This window comes from Sinocyclocheilus anshuiensis, unplaced genomic scaffold (assembly GCF_001515605.1).
Source record: "Sinocyclocheilus anshuiensis isolate Anshui unplaced genomic scaffold, SAMN03320099.WGS_v1.1 scaffold801, whole genome shotgun sequence".
NCBI classification, from domain to species: Eukaryota; Metazoa; Chordata; class Actinopteri; order Cypriniformes; family Cyprinidae; genus Sinocyclocheilus; species Sinocyclocheilus anshuiensis.
Window position 1 is genome coordinate 1178787 of NW_015536541.1, and position 11712 is coordinate 1190498.

Consider the following 11712-nt stretch of genomic DNA (forward strand, 5'->3'; position numbering starts at 1 on the left):
AGTGATTTACTCGCAATGTAGAGGGTTGACAGTCTATGAGCACGAAGCGCTTACAATGTGCGCACATTGTAAGCGATTCGTGTTAAAAACTGCAAAGCACAAAGGGAAGAGAAATTGATGCGTAGTGTGTTATATCTGTGCAACAGTTATTGAGCCTTTCTTTTAACAGTTTTAAAGGGGTCCTATTATGCTTTTGCACTTTTTTAAATTTTAGTCAATGTGTACTGTGTATGTTTGGGCATAAAAAAGATCTAGAAAGTTACAAATCTCAAAGCATTTTCGGCATGTCTAGAACAATTCTTACAAGTATAACACGAAGTAGCTGGGCGCCGCGGACAGACGCCGAACGGCGCTGCCGGTGTGCCTACACTCATAGAAAATAATGTATTTGAATTTGAGGACAGCTTCCACAACACGAGTGAGTACAGTGCCGGATTCGCCCAAACGTTTTTGTTGAAAGACGGAGCAAGGGGCGTGGCAGTATTGAAACACCGTCTAAGCTGTTCACCAATCACAACGCACTGGGACAGCTAACCAATCACAACAATAAAATAAAATCTCAGATTTGGATCGGCCCTCTCTGACCGATACCCAATCCGAGAAAAATGGCACTATCGGAGCCGATACCCGATATGAATATCGGATCGGCACATCCCTAATATTTTAACACTTAAATGTATCCTTTCACAAATCTCAAAAAGAATGTACATTTTCATACTGTACATTATAATGTTGTGATGCTTAAATGTATTTGTAGAATTTAAAATGATTGCTCTTAATTGATTGTTTTATTTGATTTATTTAGACACAAAGTATAGAATTGTTATATTATATTATATTATATTATATATTATAAAAGTATAGTGTCCTATGCACACCAAGGCTGTATTTAATGGATCAAAAACACAGGAAACAGTAATATTGGTAATATTGTGGTCCTGAGTTTAGTTGATAATATTGGTTAAAAATTTGGTTAAATAATTTTCAGAAGCCATTACTCCAGTCTTCAGTGTCATATGATCCTTGAGAAATTATCCTTCAAATAGGCATGATCCTTCATAAATGCTGATTTGGTGCACAAGAAACATTTATTATTATTATCAATGTTAAAAACAGTTGTGTTATTTTTTTGGAAACCATGATACTTTTTTTCAGGATTCCTTGATGAATAGAAAGTTCAAGAAAAACATTTATTGGAAATAGAAATCTTTCGTAATATTATAAACTGTCACTTTTGATCAATTGCATTCTGGATGTATACAAATATTAATAAAATATTAATATTATATTTATAAAATTACTTCTTAATAAAAAAATCTTAATGAACCCAGATTAACACTTAAAAAATTAAAACCTTTTAAATGTCACCGTGGTATAATCGTAATATGGAGATGTGTTAGTAAGTTAAACTTCCAACAACCACCACTTCCCTGCCATTTGCATGGGTTATATTTTCACACAGTTTCCCGAGGAGGCTTTTTAAATTTAATTCAGCAGGGACAAGTGTACATGACAACATGAATGCGACATTTCAGATGTCAGTAGCTACCTTTTTCTGTCATCATTTAATAAACATTGACAAATATAGATCACAAGAGAGTTACATGATAACGTGTACTGTAAATATATGCAAATTAATCTTTTGTGGGTTGTAATTTGCATATTTTCCTACTTAGAACAGACTTGAAATATTCCGATAAGAAGAGATTTTCCCGTCTTATGATCTTATACAGTGGTCTTTATATTTTTTGTAAATGCATTTATGTGATCAGAATGTTAAAATAAGCCCCAGCTCGACTTCCGTGGTCTTTATTTCTGTCTCTCTCTCTCTCTCTCTCTCTCTCTCTTCCGAGGTCCTCATACATAGTGCAGGTGGTGGTTTCCTCCACCAGAGAACAGAATAAGTCATTTGTTCCTGTTGCCTCTCTTCTGCTTTCCCAGCGCTGCCTCTCTTCTCATGCCGCGTCTTGTTTCTCCTAAACACAGCAGCTGTCAGACTCCGTCAACAGAAATGCACAGATCTTTCATGAATCAATCGCTCCACTAGAGCTGTTTAATGTTTCTGTTGCAGAGAATCTGTTGTAATGAGATCATGTAGGTAACTCTCATAACAACTCAAACCTTAACATCCTTAATGACATCTGTCATTATGACTTATTTACACCTAATTTCCACTGCAAACAAGCATTTATCTGTCACTTTTCAAGGATTGGATGCCAAATAAGACCTTAATATATATATATATATACAGTGGCATGCGAAAGTTTGGGAACCCCTTGCAGAAAATGTGAATAATTTAAACAAAATAAGAGAGATAATACAAATTGCATGTTATTTTTTTTAGTACTGTTCTGAGTAAGATATTTTACATAAAAGATGTTTACATTTAGTCCACAAGAAAAAAATAGCTGAACTTATTAAAATAACCCCATTCAAAAGTTTGGGAACCCTTTGTACTTAATACTGTGTGGGGTTACCTGGATGATCCACGACTGTTTTTTTTTTTTTTTTGGTGGTGGTTGTTTCTGATTGGCAAATGGCAACAACTGGCAAATGGAGAATGCCACGATCAGAGCCGTTTTTGTTGCGTGTCGTGGGTTTCGTAATATTGGAGACGGAACGTAAGAACAAATTACACAATTGAAAGAGCAAAAAGTGGGGCTAAGAGACGAAATCTCCTATGACAACTTACAAATCATCAAGGCTGAGAAAAGAACACACTGCTGCAGACAACAGGAAAATGCCATTATCGCTGTTTTCCATGTTCGTGGGGTAAATATGTTTGCATGGCTTTAAAAATCCCGGGTGCCTGTGTTTCACGTGCTTTTGGCCAATCAGTGTACACTTACATCACTGATAGTTCCTATATATCTAGTTTAGACCATACTCTGAAGCAGGAGCTAATTTAGTTCCCATAAAATGAGTTCCTAGAACTAAAATCATTCCTAGTTCCTGCGGTGCGAACACGTGTGAATCTAGGTACTTCTGGCAATAGTTCTAGGAACTATGGAAAGATTCCTCCGGTGCGAAAGCCCCTTTAAATAACGCTACATACAACACACACTGCTTCAAAACAGCTTTAGAGTGATGAACAGGATTCAATGGCGCAAAGAGTTCAATCTGCTGTAAAGCACTCTTAAAAGAAAATAGTGTCATTGTTCAGCTGAGGCAAGTTCATTATTGATGATCAATTTTGAAATGAGTTCAATTCAGCCATAAAGTTGCTCTGCAAGAAACAGGGATGTACAGTTGTGCTTGCAGAATCTCCACATATATGAAGAAATAAGAGGGATTTAAAAAAAGAAAAAAAAAGTATGTTATTTCATATTTAGTACTGTCCTGAATAAGCTCTTTCACATAAGAGATGTTTACATAGAGTCCACTAGACAAAATAACAGCAGAATTTATAAAAATGACCCCGTTCGAAAGTTTACATACCATTGAATCTTAATACTGTGTGTCGTTACCTGGATGATCCACGGCTGTTTTTTTGTGTTGTGTTGGTTGTTCATGAGTCCCTTGTTTGTTCTGAACCGTTAAACTGAGCACTGTTCTTCAAAAAAAAATCCTCCAGCTCCTGCCGATTCTTCAGTTTTCCAGCATCTTTTGCATATTTGAACCCTTTCCAGCAGTGACTGTATGATTTTGAGATCCATCTTTTCACACTGAGGACAATTGAGAGACTCGAACACAACTATTAAAAAAAGTTCAAACATTCACTGATGCTCCAGAAGGAAACACAATGCATTAAGAGCCGGGAGGTGAAAACTTTTGAACAGGATGAAGATGTCCGAATTGTTCTTATTCTTATTTTTTTTTTCCATTTAGTACTGCCCTTTGGAAGCAACAGAAGATAGTTGCATGTTTCCCGGAAGACAAATTAAGTACAATTGACCTTGATCTTCAAATGCAAAATGTTTTCACCCCCCGGCTCTTAACAGTGTACAAGTAACAAATTGAGTTGTCTTTCGCATTTCCTTTTGCTTGAATGGTTTTAAAATTGCTTGAATGCTGAACATCAGGGAGTTAGTGTCAAGCCCTGAATAAACATGCAAGGATATGGGATGTAAAAAAATTGTTTTTTTACATAAAAATATTATAAAAAAAGCTAGTAGCTAATAAGTAACAGCTGAAGATGGCTTTAAGCTAAAACATAAAATGTTCATTTGAATTGCATTTAGTGTACCATTCATTTTACATGGTATTTACTAGATGATTTGAAAATAAGCCTGGCTTATATATTATGTCCCTAAACAAGTAGCCTAAATGGAAGGAAAGAAATGCTGTGCAGATGGGCAGAAGATGAACAAAACTTCACATTTACCTTTGTTCTGCAAAATTTTGCAAACAAAGTCCATGCATTTCAATAAGATTCCGTGCAATTGGGAGTTTTGCATTAGAGCAAACGTTTTAAGTTGGCCATGCGAATTTGCCAAGCTGACCAAAAGAAAGTTACTTGGTTTGAAAGTGACTTAGTTGTGAGCGGTGCTTCATATATCGCTATACTATCGACAATGGTCCTTTCTTGCCTGAAAATTTAAGTGAATTTTTGCTAATGTAACCGTACCTGGGCCTGCGGTTGGTGTAGTTTTGCTACAGATGAGAGAGAGTGTGATTACTGGACTGAAATGTACAGTAGACAATACATACTGACCAAACATAAATGCAGAAAAATACAAAAAGTATAGAGTTAGTTGTAATAGTTCATTTAGCACAGATTTGCGATATTTGAGACGCATTACTTGCTGAGCAGTCTAATAGTTGTGAAGAGGCTGTTCTTGAAATATGAAATTGATCTGCAACATCGGCCTATGTAAAGTAGGGATGCTCCGATCCGCCTTTTTCGCCTCCGATATCGATTCTGATACCTAGGGTTCGGTATTGGCCGATACCGGTGAAGTTTTTTCCCCTCATTTAAATAAATGTAGAATTTATATATCTCTGTGTGTGGAACTGATAGTCATTCTTTCACAATCTACTAGATACAGACTACTTCATTATAAAGAAAAATAAAATAAATATGAAAAAATATAGGCCTATGTATATTTATAATCTATGACAAAAATGTATCATAAACTAGGTTAGTGGATAATTCGGCAGCAAAAGTTATTCTAGAAAAATCAGTGCACAATAATTTTAGAAATCCAAACATTTAGTGAAAAAACAGTTATTGAGCCTTTCTTTTAACAGTTTTAAATTTCAGTTACTGTGCACATTTAAAAACAATTTATAGTCTTTTCTACACCCGTGTTTTGTTCTCACAGACACCCGGTAGCAAGTAACAAAACAACATTAAATTCCGGCAAGAAGATAAAGTCCTTTTTGCAAAATCATAGACATGTATTTACAAATCAAGTATAACGGGGAACACAGAATGATCTTGAAGAGAGCTTTATCGAGCAGACTGGTGTAACCGAACGCGACCAGGGTTTAAAGACTGAACGAATGACTGACAGCCACAGCGGAGAAAAGAGTTTGTGTGAACTTTAATGTAAGGACTTAAATATTAATATGTAGCTCACATTAAGCTATCGTATGGCTTCAGAAGTAACACAGAATAATTCGCACAATCGGGAAAAAAATAAAATAAAATCTCGGATTTGGATCGGCCCTCTCTGACCGATACCCGATCCGAGAAAAATGTCACTATCGGAGCCGATACCCGATATGAATATCGGATCGGCGCAGCCCTAATGTAAAGTTGACTTTATAACCAAGATTCGCCTTTGTGCTTGGTTAGATGGTTTAAGTTCCGGCGTGAATGTGCTTTGTCATCATTCATAGTACACAATGAAGTCTAGTCAAAACCTGAAGCTCCTCAGAATCAATGAAACATCTCTGTCACAGTCGCTCCTCTCAGTTTGAGCTCAGCTTAGTGTTAAAGCTGCTTCATAATGGCTCTTTAATAAGTAAATAGAAACAGCTGAAGTTCAGTCAGGTCAAAAGAAGCTTAATTTAACCCTTGAACTCTGACCCTGCCCACATGGAGGCATTCACTCCTAATCTCAGGTCTAAAACGGATCTCGCTTTTCCCCTCTGACTTTGAAAATCACTGATTTCCGGACTTTGGGAATGGCATAGACATCTGACGTTCCCCTGAGGAACAGAAAAAGTGAAGGTGACTTTCACTGTGTGGTTGCGCTCAGTCTTTCCAGACGTGATTGCACATTCACTCATTCCACTCACTCAAGGGCAAACATATGTCTTGTATACTAATATTCCCCTGGCAGAAGTGTTTCCTATACACAGAGTCCTCAGTAATGCAGTAATCTACTGCAGCGTGTGTGCTGATAATCACAAAACAACCTGGCCTTTAAAGTTGCGATATAACTGCAGCAAAGCTAAACATAAATGGCCTCAGAAATCAGAATTTAATTTTGCACTCCACCCATCAACAACAAATCTGTGCTGCTAGCTTCTGCGCTAGTTTCTTGGGTAACCGCACTCCAGATTTCATCATTAATTATGAATGTGAAACGTATGACGTAGATGATACATTAAATTTGGTTTAAAACGAGATATGTGGAAGTCGCACAAGACAGTAAAGGACATCTGTCAGTCTCACACTGTTTTGAAATGAAGATTTAAAAGTCTGATATATATTAGCCAGGCTAATTTATCAGATATTTGTCTGATAGCCCTTCTTTAATGTTTTTGAATGGATTTCAAGTGGGTATTGTATAAAAGAAATAAAATTTCAACAATATTGTGTTAATTTGCAAAAAATAAATTTAAAAAATTGGTTAAATTGTGTTATTTAGGCCTTTATTGACCAACATCCATCCTGTTCCTTAGGTGTCAGTCCTGTATTGGTGAACACATAACATAATGTAGCTGTTGGTTGTCAACCATTATGCATGACGTGTGTGTGTGTGTGTGTGTGTGAAAAATATATATGAAAAGTTTTCTATTTCAAATAAATGTTGTTCTTTTAAAATTTCTGTTCGTCAAAAAACCCTGAAAAAAATATATCATGCTTTCCACAAAAATATTAAACAGCACAACTATTAGATAATAATCAGAAATGTTTCTTGGGCACCAAATCAGCATATTAGAATGATTTCTGAAGGATCATGTGACACTGAAGACTGGAGTAATGATGCTGAAAATTCAGCTTTGCATCACAGGAATAAATTACATTTACATTCTGATCATTATTTAAATAGAAATAGTTATTTTAAATTGTAATAATGTTTGGCAATATTACCTTTTTTTTTTACTATATTTTTGATCAGAAATAACGAATGCAGCCTTGCTGAACTTAAGAGACCCTGGCCCCAAACTGATGTAAAAGCTTTAAAGGGGTCCTATTATGCTTTTTCACTTTTTCAACTTTAGTTAGTCTTTAATGTTGCTGTCCAGTTCAAAAGGAGGTATTTTATTTAACAGAAATCACTTTTCAAAAACTACAACGAACGATTTGTTTGGACTACAACGCATATTTTCCGGGATTTGTGATATCACAAATATCGACGAATGGGACGAGACCTGGTTGAGCTGCACTAGAGAAGGCAACGAGTGTTATCATGTCGGAGACACGCTAGCTTTCCCAAGGCAGACAAACTTTTTTCAGACGAATCCGGGTTTAAATCGCGCTCAAATTGATTTGATTTTGACCCAATACTGTAATACATGAAAAATGAGTAACCGCAAATCTTCATATTGTGACACATCTCTGTCTTTCTGTCTCTTATAGAGGAGTAATGATGAGAACGGAAACTGTTCTGGGAACAGTATGGAGTTCCCCACCACTAATCTGTATGAGCTGGAGAGCAGAGTGTTCACTGATCACTGGTCCATCCCGTACAAGAGAGAGGAATCTCTCGGCAAGTGCCTCATCGCCTCCACCTGCCTGGCCAGACTGGGTGAGTTCTTCTGGCTTTTTTATGTACATGTCTGAATATTTGTGTTCTGTAGAAAAAAATGTCACATCTGAAATCTCTTTTCCTCACTGTAGGCCTGGCCGATGCAGATGAGAACTGTAAGAGATTTGTTGACCGTTGCATGCCTGAAGCCTTCAAAAAGGTGTGTGTGTGTTTGAATAAGCAGGCATGTAAACACAAAAGCTCTCAGGAGTTTGTAATAAGTTGTTAGAAATGGTGAGATGTGGTAAGATTAAAAATGAAGGTGTTAAATGGTGTTGTAGTTGCTGACGTCCAGTGCGGTGCACAAGTGGGGAACTGAGATTCATGAGGGCATCTACAACATGCTAATGCTGCTGGTGGATCTGGTCGCGGAGAGAGTCAAACAGGATCCGATACCCATCGGCCTCATGGGAGTTCTCACTATGGTACACACACCCTTTTGCTATTACATACTAGTTACTGTGGTTAGCTTCTACAAAACATCTGACTAAGACTGGATGATGCAACAAAAAAAATATATTTTTGGCAATATTCCTTATGTTTTCCCTTCTATCTTTATAATATTAACATTTATATTTTTTTTTTATCAGAAATTAACATTTTTAGCAAATTAACATTTTAACCAAACAGTTATTGTAGCCAAGTAGATTCATAAACTTTAATGTAAGAAGTAAAATACACCAAGGAAGTATAGTAAAATAGGAATTTAAAAAAGTATAGAAAATGTTGTAAAAGAGTATCTAAAATAGTTCTAGATAAATATTCTAGTAATATTTTAGTAAAAATAAGTTTGTCACAAAATTTTCACCAAATTATATTTAATGGATTTTTTGTTAAATTAAATATATTAATCAATTTATATGAAGCAAGTAATTATTTATTTATTTCATATAATTAATATCACTTGTGTTGTATGCATGTTATTTTTAATACAATACATAAATGTTAAATGTATACTATGCAATATTTACATATATATACATGTGTGTGTGTGTGTGTGTGTGTTTCTTCTGAATATTGGTAACACAGAAGAAGATATTTTGAAGAATGTTGGGGAACAAACAGTTGTCAGTAGCCATTGACTTCCATAGTATGGAAAAAATAATAACAACTGACCAGAAACTGTTTTGTTACCAGCATTCTTCAAAATATCTTATTTCGTGTTCAACAGAAGGAAGAAACTCAACTTGGGTTATCTATCAATCTTATGAGAGTTGTGTAATTTCATATCACCAACAAATTCACTGCAAATATATTGTGAACATGGACCTATGTCAGACCATCCTGGGCTTAACTTGTTTCCTTGTACTTTTGTATTGACAGGCTTTTAACCCTGATAATGAGTATCACTTTAAGAATCGGATGAAGGCCTGTCAGAGGAACTGGGCAGAAGTGTTTGGAGAGGACAGCATGTTCGCTGTTTCTCCCAGCTCCAGCTACCAGAAGGTACTGCAAATGTACATGTGTGGGTGCGTACGTGTGCTTTTGGCTTGACAGTTGACTGGACAGTTCTTGCTAAAGGACAGAAAAAAATGGTTTTGAAGATTTCAACACGTTTTCAGCAAAATAGTGGCGCGGTGTTTTTTTTTTGTTTTTTTTTACAAAAGTGTCCATGTTTGATGGGAGGATAGTGAATGAAAGAGTCAGGGAGTTTATGATTAAGAAATTGTACTTTTTGATGGCAAAAACTGTCTGTTAGTGTATTTTTGCAACTAAGAAACTTAACTGCACAGCAATAAGGAGTCATTTATGTTTAAGTAATTGAGTTTTACACCATGAAGTATAGTATTCTCTTAAGATAAAATGATATAACTTGCAAAGAAACTACGTTGTTTTGCTACGTTATGTTTGTTTTACTACGTTATGTTTTGTGTTCTGATTGGACCAGGAACCTCACGGCTGGCTGGTGGACTTGGTGAATCGGGTAAGAACTTAAGGAACAAACACTGATAGAAGGAGTTATATTATAATATATTACCTGACATTAGACAGATCTATGTGGTGTTCGATGACTCTGAATATGTCTCTGGCTTATATTTGCAGTTTGGAGAGATGGGAGGCTTCACAGCAATTCAGTGCAAGCTCAACCAGGAAGAGATGGAGATTGGGGTAAGACTGTGAACTCTGGATGTCTTTAAATGTTAGTGATGTAAAGTGAAATCGTTATTTATTGCATATGTCCAAGGCCAATAAAAATATGACAATTATTGTTGATATTATAATAATTATAATTATTGGCTTATCTGTGTCAGCCCAAACTTTGGTGCATCCCTTGTGAAGTGAATGCGACGTAATTATATTTAGTTGAGAATCAAGCAACCGAAATTACTGAGCTAAAACGTTGTTTCCTGTAATTGTGATTTCTGTGTAAACACAGATGCGGCTTCTTTCCTCAAAGCTTGTTTAGTGTAGATGTAAATGTAAACTCTGCCAATGTTCTGTTATTTCCTCAAATGATTTCTTAGCCAACTCTACTGAAATGGACTAAAACGAAATTGTGATGTAAAGAAAAAGGAAACTTTGAAAAAAAGGGTTTCAAATTAAAAACAAATTTGAAAAAGCTAAATAAAAACCTTGTACCACACCTTAAATATAAAAGAGCTGTTGGTTGCACACTCGGTACAGGCTACAAGTTTAGATGTCCCAGATATGAGCAGGACTGGCTATCTTTGGGTTGAGAGACCTGTGAGCATCTTAATGGAATTGCAAAGAAATGAATGGATAATTCATGGATAATCCATCAAAGTATGGGTGTCTGGATGAAAAGAGGCAGAATGACTGAGATGAAGAGAGAGAGCGAGCAGAACGAGGGCAGATTCTATTATAGCATGTGTGCTAAAGAGCTCAGGATGTTTATCACCATCACGGAGAGCATCCTACTCACAGCAGACAGTGAGAAAGAGACGAGAGCAGGGGGATGAGAGAAAACATGAGATGCCACATTCATATTGCTTGTAAAAAAAGCATTCAGGCCAGTTATTAAGATATTCTTTTAAACGCTATTTCTCATCAAGCCCTCTGAGGTGGTACGCTTGTCTGAAAAATATAAAAAATTGAGTTAGTGGGATAATGGCAAAAAATTCTACCACACAGCTCTCAAACACCAACTAATGTTTTATAGGGACAGACAGATAGACGGGATGGAACACAAGTTGATTGTGAGTCAATAGCTTGTTTGCAATCACGTGATTCTGATGACGCGCGAAATTCAGATGGAGGGCAGGAAGTGAAAAGCAGAATGGATGAGATGGAGGAAAGTCCGTACTGTACTGGTTTAGACACTATTACAAGAGAAAGGTATGAACAGAAAATCACAACATATGTTGGACGTGATCCTTATGTTATGAAGAGGAGCGATTTTTCAACTAAATTGAAATACTTCAATTTCCAGGCTAAGCAATTGCTTACCTGAACTAACCCTGATTGCAAAACTATTTTGAAAGTGAATTTATATGTGTACATGCTGCATGTACAGGGTATGTGGCCGCTGGTCCTGCATGTAAAACAAAACTTTTATTCAAATTCTGAATTGATTATAGCCTAGAAAGCGAGCAAATAGCGTTCCATATAATCACTAAAAAGCTGTCACTCACTTCAATTTATCGCAATCTCACAATGTTCTGTTATAATCAATGAAGCTCTCTAAACTGCACTTATAATATCTTATTTACATCGTGTCTACGTGTGGAGTTTAGCATTGAGTGAATTCTGACTGTCTCATGCTGAATGCGTGAGAGTTGGCAACCCTCTATCTATTTATATATTTCTTTATTAATATCTTAAAGGGGTCATATGATGCTGCTAAAAATAACATTATTTTGTGTATTTGGTGTAATGAAATGTGTTT

At 36.1% G+C, this 11712-nt stretch overlaps 1 protein-coding gene across 1 annotated transcript in view; it reads left to right on the forward strand.

Annotated features, from left to right (window-relative positions):
* Positions 1–11712, forward strand: part of usp24 (ubiquitin specific peptidase 24) — a 69222-nt gene that overhangs the window by 13791 nt on the left and 43719 nt on the right. The window contains exons 2-7 of the mRNA XM_016498346.1: positions 7697–7865; positions 7958–8025; positions 8147–8290; positions 9189–9311; positions 9754–9789; positions 9909–9974. Of these exons, the coding sequence (XP_016353832.1) occupies positions 7697–7865; positions 7958–8025; positions 8147–8290; positions 9189–9311; positions 9754–9789; positions 9909–9974 (606 nt within the window). The remainder of the gene's footprint in view (positions 1–7696; positions 7866–7957; positions 8026–8146; positions 8291–9188; positions 9312–9753; positions 9790–9908; positions 9975–11712) is intronic.